The sequence below is a fragment of the Lepidochelys kempii genome, chromosome 12 (genome assembly GCF_965140265.1).
Source record: "Lepidochelys kempii isolate rLepKem1 chromosome 12, rLepKem1.hap2, whole genome shotgun sequence".
In the NCBI taxonomy this organism is placed as follows: Eukaryota; Metazoa; Chordata; order Testudines; family Cheloniidae; genus Lepidochelys; species Lepidochelys kempii.
Window position 1 is genome coordinate 2,956,735 of NC_133267.1, and position 24,178 is coordinate 2,980,912.

At 45.2% G+C, this 24,178-nt stretch overlaps 1 protein-coding gene across 1 annotated transcript in view; it reads left to right on the forward strand.

Moving 5' to 3' along the window:
• HYDIN (HYDIN axonemal central pair apparatus protein) overlaps positions 1 to 24,178 on the forward strand; it is a 427,037-nt gene that overhangs the window by 179,184 nt on the left and 223,675 nt on the right. The window contains exons 14-18 of the mRNA XM_073307159.1: positions 989 to 1,224; positions 8,559 to 8,659; positions 10,242 to 10,377; positions 12,330 to 12,494; positions 18,716 to 18,868. Of these exons, the coding sequence (XP_073163260.1) occupies positions 989 to 1,224; positions 8,559 to 8,659; positions 10,242 to 10,377; positions 12,330 to 12,494; positions 18,716 to 18,868 (791 nt within the window). The remainder of the gene's footprint in view (positions 1 to 988; positions 1,225 to 8,558; positions 8,660 to 10,241; positions 10,378 to 12,329; positions 12,495 to 18,715; positions 18,869 to 24,178) is intronic.

A 24,178-nucleotide genomic window follows, 5' to 3' on the forward strand; every position in this document is an offset into this window, starting at 1 on the left:
ACTTGAACTGTGACAAAGCACATGGTAACTCATGCAACCAGTATAGTTATTATTTCCCCAACAACAGCACTAGTTCCTGACAATGGGATTCAGGACAGGTAAACTCCCAACATGTACTTGAACCCACTCGGCAGGGAAAGCAGTCTTCAGATTTTGATGTGCCTTGGTAGGTAGCAGGAGTGAAGCAGCTTTGCTCATATTTGTCACTAATGATCCAATCCTGCTCTTAGTGAAGTTGACTGAAGTTTCACCATTTCATCCACTGAGAACAGGACCATGTCTTCGATAACAGCAAACTTGCAGTGGAAAGATCTTGGGGGGGGCAGGGATAGCTCCGTGGTTTGAGCATTGGCCTGCTAAACCCAGGGTTGTGAGTTCAATCCTTGAGGGGGCCATTTAAGGATCTGGGGCAAAAATTGGGGATTGGTCCTGCTTTGATCAGGGGGTTGGACTAGATGACCTCCTGAGGTCCCTTCCAACCCTGATATTCTGTGATTCCATGGTGCTGTAGTTCCCAAAGGATTCATCATTCTGATTCTTTTGCCACCCTTTCTCATGAGTAGTACCATGTGCTGTATTTTATTTATGTATTGAAAATCATGGGGTAAAATGCTGTTCATGAGCAAGGGTAGCAGAATCTGGGTCTTATTCCAATATGCCCATCACGCTCTCTCTAGACTTAGGTTTAAAAATGAATAATAATCAGTGCTAGTTAGAGAGGACTTCTCCCAACTAAAGCTGTAATGAAAATCTTCCCACATTTGGTGATCAAGAATCGTAAATTAGTATCCCCATGGAATCAACCTGTGTGATCAATTTACAGGGAAACCAAGTGAAGATTAATTACTTGCTTAGCATCTCAATTAACTGTGATTCAGTCTGAAAAGAGCTAAATTCCAAGCACAGCTTTTATCATTCTGAAATATTCACACTAGAAATCAAGGGATAATTAATGCATAAACTCATATTCAGTGACATTCTTTTATAGGCTTTCCTCGGTCCTTATCGTGTTGCCTCCGGAACACGTCTTTGATCCCCATGACATTCAACCTTTGCATCCCTGGGGATGGCCCCGGGGATCCAAGTGTTACCAGTTTTGTTCAGACCTTGGACATCACAAGAACATCCTGGAGAAAGGGAGCCCAGGGAAGTGTCAAGCCAAAAGAATTTATCATAACACCCAGTAGTGGTACCATCCGCCCTCATGGGCTCCTGGATATCCAGGTATAGTATGTGTCAAACTACAGTTGAACAGGAGAGTCTGATGGTTTGCAGAGCTAAAACAAGGCTTTTGTTACTGTTGGGTTTATTGTAAAGTAATAATCCAAGAGCTTTTCATAACCACAGTTTTGGGGGCGCTCAAGGAGGTGCAGTTCAGTTTCCAAAACTGCAAGGTCCAGATTATGAATTTCAACCACAATAGTCACATATTAATGAGTTTCCTGATGTGGGTTTAGAAAACTTCTCAGAGCAGTTGGTCTTTGATTTAAAGTGGAAGGAGGAAGAAATAGGATGGAAAGCAGTAGTTAAAAAGTAATGTTTTACAGTATATAAGCAAAAATAGTTCACTCTCTTTTTCATTCTTACATTCACTCTCCCACTAAGTCTCCTTAAATGCAATGATCTCCGGGGGGACAGTGAAAGTTAGGGTATCCATTAATGATCCCAGTCACTCTTGGGCCAAATTTTGCTTTCAGTTACCCATTGTAAATTTGGAATAATTCTATTCAAGTCAGTAGTCTTCCTCTGGATTTACATTGGTGTAACTGAGAGCAAAATTTGGTCCCTTGATTTTAAAGCCACAATGAATTTATTTAATTTACGTTTGTTCAGGAGACCTGGGTTAAAGGGAGTGTTTTAAGCCTTGCTACCAGGCTGAAGGAGCTAATAGCATCATGGAAATGACTGTTTTCCCCATTTTTGTAGCTGGGATTTTGTCATGTAACACACAAAACAAAGCCATGATCTCATTCTAGTGACAGTGTGTAGTGTTTGGCTTGCATTTCAACTCATAGCCAAAATATGGTACCATCCACTTTCATATTCAGCTACATTTGAAGGTGATTTATGGGATGGATTTCCACCATATCTGTAACATTAGCTTGAAAGTCAAGGTCTTTTTATGAGGAGGAGGTTTTAGGCAAAGCTGAACTCTGGCATAGGGATCTGCTCTTGCGTAAGGGTTGTGATGTGGGTTATGGAGCAGAATCCTCTGTCTCTTTATGCTTTAGCGTGGAAGTTTGGAGGAGATAAACCTTTTGGGGTCTCTCGGTTCTTAACTTGGTTTTGCAAAGATCCCAGGGCATCCAAAGTATTCACTTGTGGAGCAAATTCAGCCTTGGTAAGTGGACACATTTAAGTCAATGGAGTTGCACCTGGTAACATTAAGCTAGTATTTGGTCTTGTATCTCAGTTCAGAGATTGTCCAAATGTAACTTTACTCTAAGGGGCCATCTGTTGTAAACAAACCTACAGATGAAGATTTAGGTCAAAATCCTTGTGTTAATCATCAGACCCACACAAAGGGGAAGAGGAGAAAAGGCAAGTGTGACTTGCTGACACCCCAATATTCACCACCGTCATGTAATTAGAATATGTTTTGTACAAAGTATGTCTTGTGAGCTATCATTCTAAAAGCCTTAATTTGCTAAACATTAATATCTCATTGGATTGTACGTGCTATCATCATATGTGAAGTTCTGAAGTTTAGCTACGTATGTGTTACTGAAACATGTTGTGAGGCTGAAAACACCCACAATCAGCCTTTCAGGTACAACAGTAAAAAGACCAAACAATGCTAATGGCTTGCTGAGGAAATGCACAGAAGCACAAGGAACTGTGTACAACAGAAACCTCTCAGAGACAGCACTACACAATGGGGACTGTTTGACCCAGGTCACAGCAAAAGAGCTTTCCAGCAAGTGGGAAGAAGATATAAAAGGGGGGACAATGAGATCATGATGGTACCTCACTCTCCCTGCAACAATACATCTGGAAACACCTGAGGGGCAAGGACTGAACTGTGGGAAGCGATGGTCCCAGGCTAGAGGGAATCTTTAGCCTGTGTATGAAAACTTGGGAAAGCCAAGGCAATTTCTGCCTTAAGAATCTGCCAACCTGTTTATCACACAGGGTGAGGATTTGTTAATTTATATCCTACCTATCTAGTGTGTTAAGCTCAGTTTGCGGTTTTTGTTTATTTACTTAGGTAATCAACTTTGATCCGTTTGCTATCTCTTATAATCACTTAAAATCTGTCCTTTGTAGTTAATAAACTTGTTTTTGTTTTCAACCCAGTATGTGTCATTCATAACTAGGGGGCCAAAACTGTGCATATCTCTCTCCACATTGAAGGAGAAGGCAAATTTCAATTAGCTTATGCTGTACAGTTCTCTGTGCAGTGCAAGACAATACAATTTTGGGTTTACTCTCCAGAGGGGGAGTGCACTTGAGTACTGGGCAATTCCTTAGCTGAAAGCCTTCCCACGCAGTATTGATTTCAGTGTCTGTGTCTTTCTGCAGCTGGGTGTGTCTTTACCTGTGGGTGTGCTAGAGGAGGCTTGAGGGCCTGGCTTAGCAGGACAGGATGAGGGAGGCCAGGCTGGTGGAACAGGCAGGCTCAGTGGTACCCCAGTACTTCAGGTGGCACCCCGCAAGCTTAGTTGTGCTGTAGGTCCTGAGCTGTGCTCCTGGAGAGGATGGGAGATGTATAATGCAGCACACTTTATTTTTATTCCATATGGTAACACCCCTTGTAGCACCTTTGCTCAGGAGTCCATTGAGCTGGTCACATCCCTGAGCCAGCAGACTATGGCCCATTGTGACATATGCAGATGTCATTAGCCATTCCCACAGCTTTAGGCTAGAATGGCTGCTGTGTGGGAGTGGACATTCTTCCTCCACTAGCCCACCTTAATAGGACAGGCCAGGTTTTGTCTTTGGCATTTTGGCTTTGTTATTCTGCTGTCTAAAGTAAGAAATGTAACAAATATAGCTGTTTTCACAGTGGAACTTTCTATTTTGCACTGTGTCTGATTTCTCCAGGAATTTTAACTTATCATTCCACTGTGAACTCATCTCCAGACAGATCGAAGAAGAGACACACTCCTTTTTACAGAGTAGTGGCTAAAATAAATCAGAGAAAACAGGCACCAATAAGTATCATCCTTGATGTGCACACAATGTGGGAGGATTCTGGATGACGATGTGTTTGCTAAAACATAAGGATGACTAGGGTCACTTCTGGCTCCTTTTCATTCTTAATGAAAGCAAACTTAGGAAGGCCATCCCTTCAGATCCCTGTGAGTGCTCAATACCAAGATGTAGAGCTTGCTGAGGAAAAGAACTGCAGCTTTTTGAGCCATCATGGATGCCCATTGTTATTTAAAGTGATCCTCGTTGGGGAAAAGTTCAAGTGCTGGAGGAACCAACCAGGGGCCATGCTCTTCCTGATCTCCTGCTCACAAAGAGGGAAGAATTGGTAGGGGAAGTAGAAGTGGGTGGCAACCTGGGCAGCAGTGACCATGAGATGGTCGAGTTCAGGATCCTGACAAAAGGAAGAAAGGAGAGCAGCAGAATATGGACCCTGGACTTCAGAAAAGCAGACTTTGACTCCCTCAGGGAACTGAAGGGCAGGATCCCCTGGCAGGCTAATATGAGGGGGAAAGGAGTCCAGGAGAGCTGGCTGTATTTTAAAGAAGCCTTATTGAGGGTGCAGGAACAAACCATCCCGATGTGCAGAAAGAACAGCAAATATGGCAGGCGACCAGCTTGGTTTAACAGAGAAATCTTCAGTGAGTTTAAACACAAAAAAGAAGATTACAAGAAGTGGAAACTTGGACAGATGACTAGGGAGGAGTATAAAAATATTGCTCAAGCATGCAGGGGTGTAATCAGGAAGGCCAAAGCACAACTGGACTTGCAGCTAGCAAGGGATGTGAATGATAACAAGAAGGGTTTGTTACCATACACATTTAGGTATTTTAGCAACAAGAAGAAAGTCAAGGAAAGTGTGGGCCCCTTAGTGAATGAGGGAGACAACCTAGTGACAGATTATATGGAAAAAGCTGAAGTATTCAATGCTTTTTTTGACTCGGTCTTCACAGGCAAGGTCAGCTCCCAGACTGCTGCACTGTGCAGCACAATATCGGGAGGAAGTGAGCAGCTCTCAGTGGTGAAAGAACAGGTTAAGGACTATTTAGGAAAGCTGGACATGCACAAGTCCATGGGGCCGGATGCAATGCATCCGAGGGTCCTGAGGGAGTTGGCTGATGTGATTGCAGAGCCATTGGCCATTATCTTTGAAAACTTGTGGCAATTGGGAGAAGTCCTGAACAATTGGAAAAAGGCAAATATAGTGTCCATCTTCAAAAAAGGGAAGAAGGAGAACCCGGGGAACTACAAACCGGTCAGCCTCACCTCAGTCCATGGAAAAATCATAGAGCAGGTCCTCAAGGAATCCATTTTGAAGCACTTGGAGGAGAAGAAGGTGATCAGGAACAGTCAACATGGATTCCCCAAGGGCAAGTCATGACTGAACAACCTGATTCCCTTCTACGATGTGATTATTGGCTCTGTGGATATGGGGAAAGTGGTGAACGTGATATGGATTGACTTTTGCAAAGCTTTTGATAGGGTCTCTCACAGTATTCTTGCCAGCAAGTTAAAGAAGTATGGATTGGATGAATGGACTGTAAGGTGGATAGAAAGCTGGCTAGATCATTGGGCTCAATGGGTAGTGATCAATGGCTCAATCATAGAATCATAGAATATCAGGGTTGGAAGGGACCTCAGGAAGTCATCTAGTCCAACCCACTGCTCAAAGCAGGACCGATCCCCAATTAATGTCTAGTTGCCAGCCGGTATTAAGTGGAGTGCCCCGGGGTCACTCCTAGGGCTGGTTTTGTTCAACATCTTCATTAATGTTCTAGATGATGGGATGGATTGCACCCTCAGCAAGTTCATGGATGATACTAAACTGGGGCGAGAGTTAGATATGCTGGAGGGTAGGGATAGGGTCCAGAGTGACCTAGACACTTTGGAGGATTGGGCTAAAAGAAATCTGATGAGGTTCAACAAGGTCAAGGTTTTTAAGGTCAGGCTTGACAAAGCCCTGGCTGGGATGATTTAATTGGGGATTGGTCCTGCTTTGAGCAGGGGTTGGACTAGATGACCTCCTGAGGTCCTTTCCAACCCTGATATTCTATGATTCTATGATTCTATGACAAGTGCAGAGTCCTGCACTTCGGACGGAAGAATCCCATGCACTGCTACAGGCTGGGGACCGACTGGCTAAGCGGCAGTTCTGCAGAAAAGGACCTGAGGATTACAGTGAACGAGAAGCTGGATATGAGTCAACAGTGTGCCCTTGTTGCCAAGAAGGCCAATGGCATATTGGGTTGTATTAGTAGGAGCACTGCCAGCAGATCGAGGGAAGTGATTATTAATTGCCTTCTATGACAAGATAACTGGTTCTGTGGATGAAGGGAAAGCAGTGGATGTGTTTTTCCTTGACTTTAGCAAAGCTTTTGACACTGTCTCCCACAGTATTCTTGCCAGCAAGTTAAAGAAGTATGGGCTGGATGAATGGACTATAAGGTAGATAGAAAGCTGGCTAGATTGTCAGGCTCAACGGGTAGTGATCAACGGCTCCATGTCTAGTTGGCAGCCGGTATCAAGCGGAGTGCCCCAAAGGTCGGTCCTGGCGCAGGTTTTGTCCAGTATCTTCATTAATGATCTGGAGGATGGCATGAATTGCACCCTCAGCAAGTTTGCAGATGACACTAAATTGGGAGGAGAGGTAGATACACTGGAGGGTAAGGATAGGATCCAGAGTGACCTAGACAAATTGGAGGATTGGGCCAAAAGAAATCTGATGAGGTTCAACAAGGACAAGTGCAGAGTCCTGCACTTAGGACGGAAGAATCCAATGAAACGCTACAGACTAGGGACCGAATGGCTTGGCAGCAGTTCTGCAGAAAAGGACCTAGGGGTTACAGTGGACGAGAAGATGGATATAAGTCAAAAGTATGCCCTTGTTGCCAAGGAGGCCAATGGCATTTTGGGATGTATAAGTAGGGGCATTGCCAGCACATCGAGGGACGTGATCATTCCCCTCTATTCAGCATTAGTGAGGTCACATCTGGAGTACTGTGTCCAGTTTTGGGCCCCACACTACAAGAAGGATGTGGAAAAATTGGAAAGAGTCCAGCAGAGGGCAACAAAGTTATTAGGGGACTGGAACACATGACTTATGAGGAGAGGCTGAGGGAACTGGGGATGTTTAGTCTACGGAAGAGAAGAATGAGGGGGGATTTGATAGCTGCTTTCAACTACCTGAAAGGGGGTTCCAAAGAGGATGGCTCTAGACTGTTCTCAGTGGTAGCAGATGACAGAACAAGGAGTAATGGTCTCAAGTTGCACTGGGGGAGGTTTAGGTTGGATATTTGGAAAAACTTTTTCACTAGGAGGGTGGTGAAACACTGGAATGCGTTACCTAGGGAAATGGTGGAATCTCCTTCCTTAGAAGTTTTTAAGGTCAGGCTTGACAAAGCCCTGGCTGGGGTGAATTAATTGGGGATCGGTCCTGCTTTGAGCAGGGGGTTGGACTAGATGACCTCCTGAGATCCCTTCCAACTCTGATATTCTATGATTCTAGGACACTGGTGAGGCCACATCTGGAGTATTGCATCCAGTTTTTGGCCCCCCCACTACAGAAAGGATGTGGACAAATTGGAGAGAGTCCAGCGGAGGGCAACGAAAATGATTAGGGGGCACATGACTTATGAGGAGAGGCCGAAGGAACTGAGTTTATTTAGTCTGCAGAAGAGAAGAGTGAGGGGGGATTTGGTAGCAGCCTTCAGCTACCTGAAGGGGGTTTCCCAAGAGGACAGAGCTAGGCTCTTCTCAGTGATGGCAGATGACAGAACCAGGAGCAATGGTCTCAAGTTGCCATTGGGTAGGTCTAGGTTGGATATTAGGAAAAACAATTTCACTAGGCAGGTGGTGAAGCACTGGAATGGGTTACCGAGGGAGGTGATGGAATCTCCATTCTTAAAGGCTTTTAAGGCCTGGCTTGACAAAGCCCTGGCTGGGATGATTTAGTTGGGGTGGTCCTTCTTTGAGCAGGGGGTTGACTAGATGACCTCCTGAGGTCTCTTCCAATGCTAATCTGTGATTCTATTAAAAGAAAATATCAGTTGGTTTGTTAAAGCCACATTTCCCCATTTTTCCATTCTATGGATCACTTTATATTAAAAAAAATAATCTTGGAGCCCATCTCTGATCCTAGACTTCCCAGTCCCTTACAGTTTTGGTCTCAAAATGCTTCCTTAATGGTCCACCAGATAAGGCTTCCTGGACCAATGATTGTCCAACGATCCTCAACTGAGAACCATTGATACAACTAATGCAACCTTACTCAACAGAGTCCTTCTCCAGCAAATGATCTCCAAGTTCCAAAAGCCTAACAAAGGAGATACTAGAGGTTGTTAAATGAGCACCCTATCTGAGGGATTGCTTTAGAAAGTAAAGTATTTGTTCCCCTTTTCCTGCGCTAGGTGACCTTATGTTCCAACACTGTGAAGAAATATGAAACAGCATTGGTGGTGGATGTGGATGGTATCGGAGAGGAAGTGCTGGCACTCCTAATCACAGCGAGGTATTGACACTCCATTTGCATCCATTCCCCCTTTGTCCCTGTGTCAGCTACACTGTGCTGTCATATACACAATATGGTGTATTTATCCCTCCATTCCAAAATGAGAACCACTGTTTAATATGATTATTGTGCATAGTTAGGCATGAGAACTAAATCTGATATGGGAGTGGCAAAGTATTGTAAACAACACATGCTGAAAAGCACCTGTACTAAAGATAAGGGAAGGGCCCTGAGCCTTTTTCAACACAGGAAGAGTAAGAGTATACGTTATGGTCTGTGACTTTCAGTGTTCGCAACAGGTTTCATGCGTGAAGAGCCCAACAGCTATTCCTTTTCATCCTGAGTATTGTACTTAACTCAGGTTTCCTGCAGTGGAAAATCTATTTGGCATGGAGACATCTGCGGCATGGATGGCAATGCAATGATGGGGCTAGTTTCAGACAATTAGCATGTGGATTAATACTGAAGAGTTTAAGACAAAATTGTGAATTTTAGCTAGGAGAAATAAACAAAAGATAGTGACGAGGGAAGAGTATTATTATTATTATTTGCTTTATAGAATGAGCTCAGCTTCATCTGCTTTCCCTAGTTTTAGTTATTTGCCATCAGAAATTTGAGCCAGGAGTCATTTTTCCTGGGTCAGAAACTATAGGACTGTTGTGACTCGGTTGACTTCAGTGCAGTTACAAAAGGGATGCATTTGGCCCTGTATGTATAATTGTGTATATATAGATGCGGGGGGTGTTGGGGAACAGTTTTAAAAGACCTTGGTACTGGCAATATCCCTTTGAAGTCAATGTGAACTTTGCCATTGACTTCAGTGGGAACAGAGTTAGGCCAACACTGAGTCTGAAAAATCCCACTTGGAATCAATTTTGTAGGATAATTAGGAGATCATCATGCAGAAACACTAATGAACATGAGCTTCATCAGCCTCGTGGTCCCCCTGACTCCTCTCTGATACATCCTGCAGAGGGCAGAAGTTGCCCCAGTTTGTAAATTAAGACCTTTTCCTTCTAACAACCAAATGTCTTCTCAAATCCAGATAAGGGAGGAAGATTTGTAGTCTGGGTTAATGGGCAGGTGTTGCAGAATGACAAGAGACAGAAAGCTCCCTGGAGGCTCAGATACAAACCCAAAATCACCCTTTCCAAGTAGGTTTTAGGGTAGGGGTGTCAAGTTAATGCACATTAACACAGATTTGGCAGAAATCTCTAGCTGCACATTCCTTCCACGCAGAAGACACAAAAAATACGAACCAACCAGTAAATATCATCCAGGCTAAGAAAGCTCAGAATGTTAGCAGGGTTCCAGTCTGAGAAATTGTACTCTGCTTGAATGCTTGCTGGTGTTAATGAAACACTGTTGAGTAGAGACCCATCGCAGTTTCCCCACATGTCCTTTAACAGAGATTGTTGATTAAAAAGTGAATAAAAATAATTTTAATATGATTAATGTCTGTATGAGTGTCAAGCCTCTATGTGACAATGACAAATATATTATGCTCCATTTCACCATATTCTGGGAATAAACAAACACTGTGTTCTCTTGGTTTCTGTCATGCTGTTTTTTGGGGGGCTAGATGTGTTGTTCCTCCACTGTGTGTGGTCAACCCTGTGGTGAAGTTTGGACGGTGTTTCCTGAAGTTCCCTTACCAGCAGGTGGTGATGCTTGTGAACGATGCTGAGCTTCCTGGGTGCTACGGGGTTCTCCCTCAGGTTTGTCATCTCATCCTCCCTTTCTGCTGCTTCTCTTCCATTTCCATGGGGCTCTCTGAGAATGGAAGGGGTATTTCCCCACTAGCACATAATAGATAGTATCAAGGGTTGTATTATTGTTGTCTCTAGCCTCACCCGCATTTGATGTGAGAATGTTTGAGTTATCTTCTTTGGAACTCTCTTGCAAGTGAGAACTTACAAGTTCTTAAAGGGGAGGGTCCCACAGCATTGAAACCAGGAGTGATTCTTTGAAAGATACAATACATTATAAACAGCAAGGGTTTCTTTCTGAGAGGCTGTAGTTCACAAGAAGAAAGGGAAGAAAGCCACTGACTGAGTCCATAGCTGGCGGTCTGTGTGGCATTCCCTGATATTTCATGGTGTAACCCATTCTACAACAGGAAAGGGGAACAATTCAAAGCCTTCTGTGAACTTGGTTTATGAGTCAGCTGTAGGCTGGGCTGAATAGATGCAGCTGCTGTGGGAGCCACTGGGCCAGATTCAGTAGTGGTGTAGTTACACATTAGGCATTTGTTGGTTAGAAAGCAGGTGTCAGTGTTGACTTGCACCAATCTACAAGATTTTCAAAGCAAGCAGAACTTGCAAGCCAGGGGCTCATTTCACTTTACTGGTAAAAACCAGACTGCAGTCTCTGGCAACAGAGAGGTCACTGGCATTTGGGCATGGGGGCCTCACAACTCCATATCTCCCATGAGGACTGGAGCCAGCCAAGGAAAAGTTGGGCCAGAGTGCCTGGAAGGTACACTGACTCAGCATATATTCCTGGGAGCCTCCATTGGTGAGCCCCAGATGGAACCTAAAGCTGCCTTCGTCCTAGGGTGAATCCCTCTTGGAGACATCTCTCCTGAGAGCAATCGAACTCCTGTGCCTATATGGATGAGTCAAACCCTGAAGGAGCTGAAGGGGAGAGTTGCTTTCCTTCCTACCTCACAGGAGAGTGTAAGATAAAGCAGCTAGGCCACTCCTTCTCCAATTTGCTAAGACCAAATTTAGCCCTGGTATAATGGAAATGGCACCTGTTTACCCAGAGCTAAATTTGGACCCTGCAGAATACCAAACTCGTGCAAGTTTTGCTACTTACACTTGTTTATACCAGTTTCTGGCTAACTTTACTCCCCCATTTACATGCTGTTAAATGTAGTCCATTGTATTTTATTTTTACTTGTAATATCCTCATAGGTGATTGAAAATAATGTCCTTCCCCTCCTATTTTTCCTATTTCCATCTGGCAGACATGGACACTGTTCCATATTTTCTGGGGCACCAGCCAACATAGCCACTGTGTTTTCTTTCATAGTTTTGAGTAACTCTTTCCTAATGAAACTTGGAGATGCTTGGAACAGGTGCTCCTGATATTGAATCCGTTTGATTGGCTGGATTGCCTTTAGGTAATGCCTCGGGCAAGTAAATGTCTGTACTAGTTCCAGAAAGATTTAGAAACTTGAAGGCCAGAAGGGGCTATTGTAACACAGGCCAGAAAATTTCATCCAGTAATTCCTGCCTCATTCCTATAACTTCTACTGAGCAATATCAGGTCCCTTAGAAAAAGACCCAGTCTTGATTTAAGGACTGCAAGTGATGAAGAACTTACCACATCCTGTGGTGAGCTGTTCCAGTGGTTAATTACCCTCCCTGTTAGAAATGTGTGCCTTCAGCTGTGCTGTTTTGCATATTTTACAGTCTATCTCTGGGTGAAATTCACCCCTGCGCAGAAGGCTGGCGCTTGTCTGTGCATCACTTCAGTCCCACATAAGTCCTCAAAATAGGGGTCAACATAGGCTTTGTGCTAGTCCTCTGCACCATGGTCAATTCCCCCCTTTGACGTGATTCTTTTAACTGTGCAATAATTGTAATATTTTTAAATGTCAAGGAACAGAAAGTTTCCAAAGAAGTCATGGTGAAGACTATGTTCTGGTTGTGTCTCTGCACAGGAGTATGAGAAGAAGCCCTCTGTGTTGTACTCCAGCCCCAGGCCTTGTGGCATTATTCAACCTCATAGCACTGTGGAGATCCCCTTAGTACTGGAAGCCCAGGTGACTGGACAGCAGGACACTGTGGCTTCCATAGCCATGTTTGGGAGTGAAGAACCCCCCCTGGTGAGACCCTGATGATGAAATATGCCTTGTGTCTGAATCAATGTTCTCTCTGGAGTGTGGAGACATGTACTGAGGGTTGTCTTTGAACACAGCACGTTTGTATTCAGACAGTCTAGTTCTTTACAATTCCAGGGATTTTTCTGGTGAATTCAAAAGCTGCAGTAGTAAACTTAACGTCATTAGAGTATAAATATCACTGTGATAGCACCTCACTGATGATAGAAGTCAGATGTTTTGAGGTTAATTGCACTGCTCATACCAATAACGAGGAGGGTCAGGAAAGATCAAACCTGTTTCAGTTGGCAAGGAGAATATGGGCCTGATCCCAGAAAGTGCTGAGTGCCCTTCACTACTGTATAAAGTCAAGACGAATGGAGGGAGCTTAGAACCTTGCAGGATTGTTCTTCCAAAGGGGCACGATAGGAGTATACAAGTAATGATTGGTGCAGAGAAGGTAAATTGGGCATTTCTAGACCATTTGCTATAGTTCACATCGAAAGGGACAGTCAGTACAATGGAAAGGCCACAAATGTAAATCATTTGCATAGCGTGGCAGGCGTTTTCGGAAGCACCTAAGGGTAGTCACTGGGAGTCAGGCAAATAACTCCCCTCTAGGTGCTTCACTTAACATGACTACCTATAGAACTCATTGCCATCAGAAATCATAGAGACCAGGAGCTAAGTATGATTCCAAAAATATTAGATGTTTATATGAATAATGAGAGAGAATAAAAAAGGAAAGCTATAAACCCTCATGATTCATTGCATAAGCCAAGAACTAACTGCGTGGGGATAAAAGAAAAGGAGTACTTGTGGCACCTTAGAGACTAACCAATTTATTTGAGCATGAGCTTTCGTGAGCTACAGCGCACTTCATCGGTTAGTCTCTAAGGTGCCACAAGTACTCCTTTTCTTTTTGCGAATACAGACTAACACGGCTGTTACTCTGAAACCTGCCTGGGGATAGGAAGGAAACTTTCCTTATGGGCAGATATTTCCATTGGTCATTATGGAGAGTACTCTGAAATATCTGGAACTGTCTATCTTTGTAGATTAACTCTTGGTCTAAGCCACTACAGCAATTCCTTTGTCTCTAAGTCTGTTGTATACTTACAGAGTAACAATAACCACTGCATAATAAAGGCCCCAATTTGAGAAAGCAACCCTGTTCAGGAAAGCCCTTAAGCACATGCTTAACTGTGAGTACATGCTTAAGTCCTCTCACACACTTAGAAAAAGCACCTCCTTAAGTACTGTCCTGAACAGGAATCAACTGATGCATGTGGTTAAGTGCTTTTCTGAATTCAGTCCATTATGGGCCACTGTAGCCTCTGTACTGAAACCACAAGGACGGCCATATCAGCCGTATAATTGGTAGGTTGCAACTGGAGTGAAGATAGACTTTTTCTACCAAATGAGAACTAGTATGGGCAAGTGGTTTCTGAATTATGATACCCAAAAAATAGAGTTATTTGTCAGAATTCCAAGAGGCTTCCTGGGTTTTTTTACCACCTTCTAGCAAAAAAAAAAAAAAAAAGATAGATAGGTGAGTGATAAAATGTATTTATTGAATTAATCTAGCTGAGAGCTAAATCAAGTTTAGTTAATTAAATTTTCATTTAAAATGGCATTAACTTTTGAAATAGCGATGACGGAATGGCTTGTCATCTCTGATGAGCATGAACTAGGGTGTCAAAGGACTGCTGAAAGCCTAAGTGTCCATTAACCAAAAGTAAGGCTGACATTTTCAAAGCAGTCCAAAGGATGTGGGCTTTCTTTAAAACGAATGGAAGGTGTGCAGCTCTCTCCCCTGGACTGCACTGAAAATCTTAACCTAGGTCTCCAACCCTTTTCTTTGCATTAGAATGAAGACCAATGGCTAGTGGCTTTGTCAATGGAGGAAGGTGAATTTTGCCATTAAGGCTGAAGTTAGCCAAATAAGTGGTTTGTAAAGTTAAGACACATTACAAAAAGAAGTGGGGGGAGCGGGAGCTTCTCACAGTTAGAATTTCCTGACCTTTTAGTGGTTGGTTTGTTTTTCAAACTATGGTGATCTTGTAAAGATTTTATCCTTGGATTAATGATGTGTACTTTCAGCCATAGCCTCACTTTAATGATGTGAATTAATATGTCAGACCGTACCCCAATGGGAGCCTTGTGAATTGTGGGATCTTAATAATTTCAAAGGGAAAACTAATAGCACTCCAGTAAGCTCATAAGCGTGCCCATTAAGTTGGAGTTTAATGCATAGCATTTGGCTTTCACACAATTGCAGCAAACATCTGAGCTGTGCTAATAGAAAGCTCGCTGTGCATAAGCACAGTACACACTTGCATGTCCTGTTGCTAAAGCTGCCTCAGGTTTGAATTTTGTCCAAGCTCTGCCCTGCAGCTTTAACACACTTTTAGTGGGTCCCATTCTGGCCACCCAGACTTTTCCCCACTACATTGTGACCAGTATGGCCAACAGCCTGCTAAGCACTCTACTGATGGTTGGTTTCAGATGTGTGGGCCTTATTCTGCTCTCTCTTGCACTGATGTAACTCTGTTGAGTTCAGTGGGGTCACTCTAATTTTAGATCAGTGAAACAGAAAGAAGAGCATGGTCCTATGATCTTATGTTATGCCAGATGCTGGGAATGAGTGACAGGGAATGGATCACTTAATTTCCTGTTCTGTTCATTCCCTCTGGGGCACCTGGCATTGGCCACTGTCAGTGGACAGGATACTGGGCTAGATGGACCTTTGGTCTGACTCAGTCTGGCCGTGCTTATGTTCTTATGTTTTGCTTAATAATGCCCAACAGCTTGAGTCTGCTATAGCCCTTCTCAGAGTGCAGTCTTTCACAAATCCTTCTCTCTAGGCTGACCCTTCATGGCTGTGTTGCCTTGTGTTTTACTTGCAAGTGACTGGATGTCAGTTTCAGTTTGCGGCAAGTAATCCTGTGTGTTAGGGAGCTGGTACAATACAGCCTGGGGTTTACCTGTGGCGTATCAGCCTGCAGCCTGCCAGAGGCAGCAATTTTGCAGCTGGCTGCTATCAAAACAGACAGTCATTCAGTACTGCAGCTGACTGCGGGAGGACAGGCTGTTCATTCCCCAGTGATTGAAACTGACACTATGTCCCCATCAACAAAGCCAGCAAGATCTTTGAGCCCATGGAAAATTACTGATAGCAATGTCTTCCCCCTCATCTTCCTTTTCCCTTTATACCATTTTGCTTGTGAGCAATGGCCTGTTAAATGTTGCTGCTAAAAGCACTTTTGTGAATGGTTTAAGTGAAGCATTTTTAAAAATATTAACCACTTCCCTGCTGAATGACATACCATGGACATCCAGCAAATGTACCTGTCCAGTGCAATTTGACACAGTGAGGAATTCTAGGTGTCCTGTCTTCCTTACTGGATGGTCTGTAGAAAATGAATGACAGAACACTAAAGGTTAACATCCTGGAAGGACACATGCTACATTTGTTTGCTCTGCGGGGAAGAGCACACTAAAAACTTAGATATGCTCTCAGGAGAAGGGTTTATCAATGCACACTCTACAGGAACTCTTTCCTATGTGTTTTTTGCTCTCTTCAGTCTTCTCTATCAAAAAGGGGTATCCTCTCCAAACACTGAAGTGCAAGTACAGTAGCAGAGCTGTGCTTCCCAACTGTGTTCAGAGCCTGAAAGGCAAACACAAGTTTTCCTAACAATTGCACAAACTATTGTTCCACTCATAATGAGGCCTAGTATGAAAAAGAAATGTAGGAAAGATCCTGATGTCTTTAGAAAGGGATTTCACTAGCTCCCCCAACAGTACTGCCGTTTCCAGAAGAGAAAACCAGGCTGACAGCCCCATCCTCTTCCTCCACACTGCCCCAAAATCCTGCTCTCCAGGAAGTGCTGGAAATGAGCGAACCTGATGTCTCCAGGTCTGGGAAATGAGTTATCAATGGCTTCCTTCTCACGCTCCTGCTCTCTCCAACATGTTGGCGGAAACAGCCACTGCAGGTCTGCAATGGAGGCACGTGAGCCACCAGCAGCCGCTGGATATTACTCTTAGGCAGTCTGATGGGGCTGGTATAGGAACCCGTGCAGAGTACACTAGGCTTTGGTGGCATTTTTCCAGCTGAGTGGGACTTAGGGTGACCAGATGTCCTGATAAAATCGGGACTGTCCCGGTATTTAACCCTTTGTCCCGTGTCCCGATCAATGTGTGATCGGGACACCATTTGTCCCAATATTCAGGAAAGGAGGCGAGTGGGAGGGAGGCGCTGACTCTGTGGGTGCTCCGGGGCTGGAGCACCCACCGGGGAAAATTGCAGCCAAGCTCCCCCTCCTCACCTTCTTCTCCCCCCATCAGTGCACTGCATCCCCACTCCTCCCGCTCCCTCCCAGTGCTTCCCACCGCCTAACAGCTGTTTCGCAGCAATTAGGACTTTCCGGGAGGGGCGGGGAGGAGGCGGAGAAGAGGCAGGGCAGGGGTGGGGACGTGGGGGAAGGGGCTGGAATGGGGGCTGGGCAAGGGCGGTGCAGGCAAACACCCACCGGGCAGAGGGGAAGTCAGTGCCATAGGGATGAGTGGCGGGCCAGGGGTATGAAAAGGCGAGTGGTGAGCAGGGGGGATGAAGAGTCAAGCGGTGGGTGGGGGACGCAGCAAGCCAGCGGCAGGCCGGGGGATGAGGAAGGGCGCGGTGGAGGGGGGGCCGAGACCTGGGGCAGATTGTGGGTAGGGCTGATGGCACCCCAACGTGTCCCGATATTTACTGTTGTGATCTGGTCACCCTAGTGGGACTAGATGTGGGTCACTCTAGGAGCAGCCAATGCCATTTCTTGAGCCAGATGTCATTCAGGGTGCCCTACAGGACAGACTGGAACTTTGTGTCTAAATAATATACTTTGCCCTTTCATGAGTCACATAGCATCTTGTCACTCTGGGGGTTTATTACTTATTTGATTTCAGTTTAGGAGTAGGCATGAAGGAATCACAGGTCTTGAACCCATGTCTGTGGTTCCCTAGTAGGCCTCAGATCACAGCCATCATCTGACACCTCCACCAGCAGGGAGTATGGGCTGCTGGACCTCAGCTCACCATAGGCATTGCCCATGAAGATCTCAACTGGAGGTCATGTCTGGCCTCTCCAATTGGCTCAGACTCATTATTTAAGCTGGAAGGAGGCACAGGACTTTGTCTGAGCAACTAGGCAAATCCGTGGGTGGCTGCTACATTAGACCCTGCCTTCTCACCTGACTCCTGAGCCTTGACTTAATCCTGATTCTTGCATTCCTGTCCTGTCTTGTCCCTGCCCTCCTGCTTTGTTCCAGATCCCTGCTTCTGAGCCCCACCCCTGGCTACTGGCTCTGACCCTTGGCTTAGCTCCTGCCTCTGGCTCTGTTGCTGACCCCCGGTTCCTGACTCCTGCTCTGACCACTAGGCCTGATCACCACTGCTTTGACCACTAGATATGACTGCCTATGACCTGGTCCATGACAGTAAGGCGTTTGGTCCTGTGCAGTCTGTCTCCTACAGCAAAAAAACTGGTGTAAACATTTAAACCATTAGCTGCTTTTAATGCTCTGGGAAGGTGACTTGGATAACAGATCACTATTCTACCCCATGCAACCCACCCCTCCATGACCCCTGGAACTGATCCATAGTGAAGATAGAGAATACTATCAGGATCACAGATATTCAGGAGAGACAATTACAGCTCAGGTGACATAATTAATATTCATTACTTATACAGCTCCATAATGTACATGGCACTTCAGAGACAAGACATGAACCCTGCTCCAAAGAGCTTAAAACCTAAGTGTCTGATTCACACTCACACCAGTGTAACTCTCATGGAGGTATTCCTATTTACACCAGTGGTGAGTGTGTGACAGCAGAAAAAGTTAGAGGGAAGGATGGGAAAATGTTGAGAAGGGGTAAGATGGGGTGGCAACGGTGAAAGGGAAGCTGAGGGAGAGATGAATAGGTACAAGTGGGGAGCTTCAGGGCAAATGCAGTTGGTTTGGTGGAACAAGGCAAACAGGGAGGTGGATTTCTCTGTCACCAGATAACCATTCTGAATGGATGACCTTCTTCACATGAAGATCACTCAAAATCCCAGGTCTACTCCAGTCATTCCCTACCATTCTGTGTCCAAGGATTGAAAACAGTCTAGGAGAACAATGAGAGCTAGCTGGACCCTTTCAACTTTCCCTGTTTTTGTTTCCCGTTTCCTGGAGCAGAAGATCCATTTAGTGAGCATCGGTGAAGGCCCAGTTGTCCACGTGGAACCTGCTCAGATAGATTTCGGCAATATCCAGGTTCTAAAGGATGCTTCCTGTACACTCCACCTCTCCAATCAGACTGTTATTCCTGCACCATTTTGGGCACAGATGGTAAGTGCACGTGGGGCTATGTTACAATGAACAAGTAGCTTGGAATATATAGTCTCTAACAGTCTGTGACTTGACTTAATATGCAGCATTCTCCTAAAATTATCTCAGAGAGAGAATGAAATGGGCATGACATAATTCCCCAAAGTGGCTGGCTGAGTCTGCTCTGACGTGCACCTGAGTCACCCCATTGGTGTCACTAGGATCTCATAGATGCAACTAAAAGCAGAATTTGGCACTTGATCTTCTTTATAACCTTTCTCTTGATATAGTGCCGGGGAAGGACCACTTGGAGTTCCTATTTCCCCAAAATATACCCCCAAGCCCTTACACCCCCTTTCCTGGGGAGGCTTGAGAATAAACAAGATGAGCACAGACCAGCCTTAGATTTTTATCACCCAAAAAACCCAATCAGATTCTTAAAAAACATAACTTTATTTAGAAGAACAAAAAAAGATAAGAGAACAACTCCGTAAGATCAGAATGGAATATCATCTTACAGGCAGTCAGATTCATAGAATCATAGAATCATAGAATATCAGAGTTGGAAGGGACCTCAGGAGGTCATCTAGTCCAACCCCCTGCTCAAAGCAGGACTGATCCCCAATTAAATCATCCCAGCCAGGGCTTTGTCAAGCCTGACCTTAAAAACTTCTAAGGAAGGAGATTCCACCACCTCCCTAGGTAACGCATTCCAGTGTTTCACCACCCTCCTAGTGAAAAACATTTTCCTAATATCCAACCTAAATATCCCCCACTGCAACTTGAGACCATTACTCCTTGTTCTGTCATCAGCTACCACTGAGAACAGGCTAGAGCCATCCTCTTTGGAACCCCCTTTCAGGTAGTTGAAAGCAGCTATCAAATCCCCCCTCATTCTTCTCTTCTGCAGACTAAACATTCCCAGTTCCCTCAGCCTCTCCTCATAACTCATGTGTTCCAGACCCCTCATCATTTTTGTTGCCCTCCGCTGGACTCTTTCCAATTTTTCCACATCCTTCTTGTAGTGTGGGTCCCAAAACTGGACACAGTACTCCAGATGAGGCCTCACCAGTGTCGAATAGAGGGGAACGATCACGTCCCTCGATCTGCTGGCAATGCCCCAAAATGCATCTCAAAATGCCATTGGCCTTCTTGGCAACAAGGGTACACTGTTGACTCATATCCAGCTTCTCGTTGACTGTAACCCCCTAGGTCCTTTTCTGCAGAACTGCTGCCTAGCCATTCAGTCCCTAGTCCATAGTGGTGCATTGGATTCTTCCGTCCTAAGTGCAGGACTCTGCACTTGTCCTTGTTGAACCTCATCAGATTTCTTTTGGCCCAATCCTCCAATTTGTCTAGGTCCCTCTGTATCCTATCCCTGCCCTCCAGCATATCTACCTCTCCTCCCAGTTTAGTGTCATCTGCAAACTTGCTGAGAGTGCAATCCACACCATCCTCCAGATCATTAATGAAGATATTGAACAAAACCGGCCCCAGGACCGACCCTTGGAGCACTCCACTTGATACTGGCTGCCAACTAGACATGGAGCCATTGATCACTACCCGTTGAGCCCGACAATCTAGCCAACTTTCTATCCACCTTATAGTCCATTCATCCAGCCCATACTTCTTTCAAAACATAGAGAATCCCTCTAGGCAAAACCTTTAAGTTACAAAAAGACACAAAAACAGGAATACACATTTCCTCCAGCACAGCGAATTTCACAAGCCAAAACAAAGAAAACCTAATGCATTTTCTAGCTAGATTACTTACTAACTTTACAGGAATTGGAGGGCTTGCATCCTTGATCTGTTCCCGGCAAAGGTATCACACAGACAGAAAAAAGTCTTTTCCCCCGCCCCTCCAGATTTGAAAGTATCTTGTCCCCTCATTGGTCATTTTGGGTCAGGTGCCAGCCGGGTTACCTGAGCTTCTTAACCCTTTACAGGTAAAAGGACTTTGTCTCTGGCCAGGAGGGATTTTCTAGCACTGTATACAGAAAGGTGGTTACCCTTCCCTCTATGTTTATGACACCCCCACTCTGTTGCTGGACTTCTGCCTGCATTCTCTTTTTACTCCTGCAGCTTGTTCATTTGTTGATGTTTTGTTTTTAGCAGTGAGTGTTTTTGGATTTAAGTTTCATAGAATCGTAGAATCATAGAAGATTAGGGTTGGAAAAGAACTCAGGAGGTCTACCTGAAAGGGGGTTCCAAAGAGGATGGCTCTAGACTGTTCTCAATGGTAGCAGATGACAGAACGAGGAGTAATGGTCTCAAGTTGCAGTGGGGGAGGTTTAGATTGGATATTAGGAAAAACTTTTTCACTAAGAGGGTGGTGAAGCACTGGAATGCATTACCTAGGGAGGTGGTAGAATCTCCTTCCTTAGAGGTTTTTAAGGTCAGGCTTGACAAAGCCCTGGCTGGGATGATTTAACTGGGAATTGGTCCTGCTTCGAGCAGGGGGTTGGACTAGATGACCTTCTGGGGTCCCTTCCAACCCTGATATTCTATGATTCTATGATTCTATGATCTAGTCCAACCCCCTGCTCAAAACAGGACCAACCCCAACTAAATCATCCCAGCCAGGGCTTTCTCAATCCAGGCTTTAAAAACCCTAAGGATGGAGATTCCACCACCTCCCTAGGTAACCCATTCCCGTGCTTCACCACCCTCCTACTGAAATAGTTTTTCCTAATATCCAACCTAGACCTCCCGCACTGCAACTTGAGACCATTGCTCCTTGTTCTGTCATCTGCCACCACTGAGAACAGCTGAGCTCCATCCTATTTGGAACCCCCCTTCAGGTAGTTGAAGGCTGATATCAAATCCCCCCTCATTCTTCTCTTCCGCAGACTAAACAATCCTAGTTCCCTCAGCCTCTCCTCATAACTCATGTGCTCCAGCCTCCTGATCATTTTTGTTGCCCTGCGCTGGACTCTCTCCAATTTGTCCATATCCCTTCTGTAGTGGGGGGACCAAAACTGGACCCAATACTCCAGATGTGGCCTCACCAGTGCCGAACAGAGGGGAATAATCACTTCCCTCGATCTGCTGGCAATGCTCCTACTAATCCAGCCCAATATGCCTTTATCCTTCTTGGCAACAAGGGCACACTGCTGACTCATATCCAGCTTCTCGTCCACTGTGATCCCCAGGTCCTTTTCTGCAAAACTGCTGCTTAGCCAGTTGGTCCCCAGCCTGTAGAAGTGCATGGGATTCTTCTGTCCTAAGTTTAAGGAATGTTAAGTGTATCTAGCTGCGCCTCCCCCAAACTCCCTTGCAAAACTCCCCTGTTAGCCATTCCTGTTCACTAGCTCCTCTGGTCACTTAGGAGCAAGCTTTTTAAAGCCCTGGTTTTCCTGAGTAGGCCCTCCCCCTGGTTAAGGGTTGATGGGTGCTAAAGAGCTTAGCAAAGCCTCGTTAAGAAGCTGTCAGCCTTACCTAGCAGGCCGCTAGGCTCAGTACACAGTCCCCAAACAAACAGACCACAAAGTACATTTCAATCAAGCAGCAAGCACACCACAAACAAACACCAACACTACAGACAACACTACAGTCACCCACCCACCCCACCCCCAGGGTCACTTAATCGCTCCTCCTTCACCTGGAGAAGTCCCTCGCAAAACTCCCGTGTTAGCTGCTTCTGTTCGCTAGCTCCACCGGTTGCTTAGGAGCGGGCTTTTTAAAGTCCTAGTCTTCCTGTGTAGCCCCACATCCTAGTTAAGGGTTGATGGATGCTAAAGGGTTTAGGGATCAAAGCCTTATTAAGAAGCTCTCAGTCTTTGATGGTGATTATTGGGTGGTGCAGTACAGCAAACCCTGTGTTCCTATTTGCTCTTCGTGAGAGAAGAGAAAATGTAGAAGAAACCATCATGGTGAAAACCATCATGATCCATGGTTATGTCTTTTTTTGTGGGCATAGTCCAATGGCCCACTCCCACAGGTCTAATCCAGGAGACTGGCCTCCTGGTACCACTCACTCCCTGTGGTCTAGGACCCTATTTCTAGGTTTCAAGGGGTGGGCAAACATGAGTCTCCTGGATTGGGAGGGAAGGCTGGTGGTTGATTTTCCCCTCACTTTACTGCAGCAGGAAGGTCTTCCAAGGGGTTGCTGACTGGCTTCTTTAAACTATCAAGACACTCTGTGACTCACCCCTACCTTACACACTATTTTACATTTTAAAACCACCTGATGAGCAGTTTGAGAACCAGGGGCACTTATTTCTGCTGCATCAGAGGGATGGGGAGCAGGCTGCTGAGTCATCCTTGCAGATCTGGCTGGACTGAAGGGGGAAGAAGCGAGGGTTCCAGTAGATAGTGCCTAGTTGGCTTGGGAGCCAGCTACAAAGCCACCTCTGAAGACACTTGGCACTGGGGGAGTGGGAGGAGAGCAGACCACCTTACTTAATCCCAAAGCCGACCGGCCACTGGAGGTAGGTTCAAATTCAGCTGGCAGAAGAGACACAGGTTAGCTCATACAAAAGTGCAGCTAGTTCCTCTGCAATTGATGGGTTTCATTGGCACAGATGTTTGCTGAATTGTAGCGCAGTTTGTAAAGACTCCCAGTCAATATCACAGAGCACACGGGGAAACAGAACTTTGTTATGCAGCCTTTTCTCTTGTGTACATCTCGCCCCATTAGTGCAGAATTTGTTTCGTTTCCCAGGTCACACCCTATTGTTTCAAGCTTTTCCCGTGATTGGCTTTAATAAAGAGAGGGCCATGTGGGTAGAAGCATCAACTTTTAGTGAAACTTAAAAACGCCACAGATAAATGGATGCTGCCTCTATTACTTGTTCTGGTTGACTGAAGATTTCATTCTCAGCTGGTAGAATTGGATGGGCATGGGGGAGGGACGGCTCTTTACTTTAAAGAGTGTATTTGTATTGTTCTTAGCATCCTCCAACTGCTCTCAGTGAAGTCTGAGCAGTCTGCCCTTGGCAAATGAGTTGTTTTTAAGTGTGCTGTAAATTATGATTTTTCTCAAGCAGCTGAAGAATTAATCTGTCAGTGTTTGTTTGCATACTGCTTTCTATTGGCAGGGTGCCGGCAAACACTGGCATGCTCGACTGCAGCAAGTAAGAAATGAGAGTGTTAAACATAGGATGAGACCTATAGTTGGCACTGTGAGTACTGAACATGTCCATTGCTCTAGCACCCTAGCACTTCTCCTCAAGCTTATAGCCCCATTGATCTAGTGTTGGGCAAACACACATGAAGACCTAGTCCTTGCCCTAAAGACTTCAAGGGCCAGACCATCACCTTTGGCACAACTCCATTGATGTAAATGAAGATATACTGATTGACACCTAGCAGGGGATTGTGTAACAA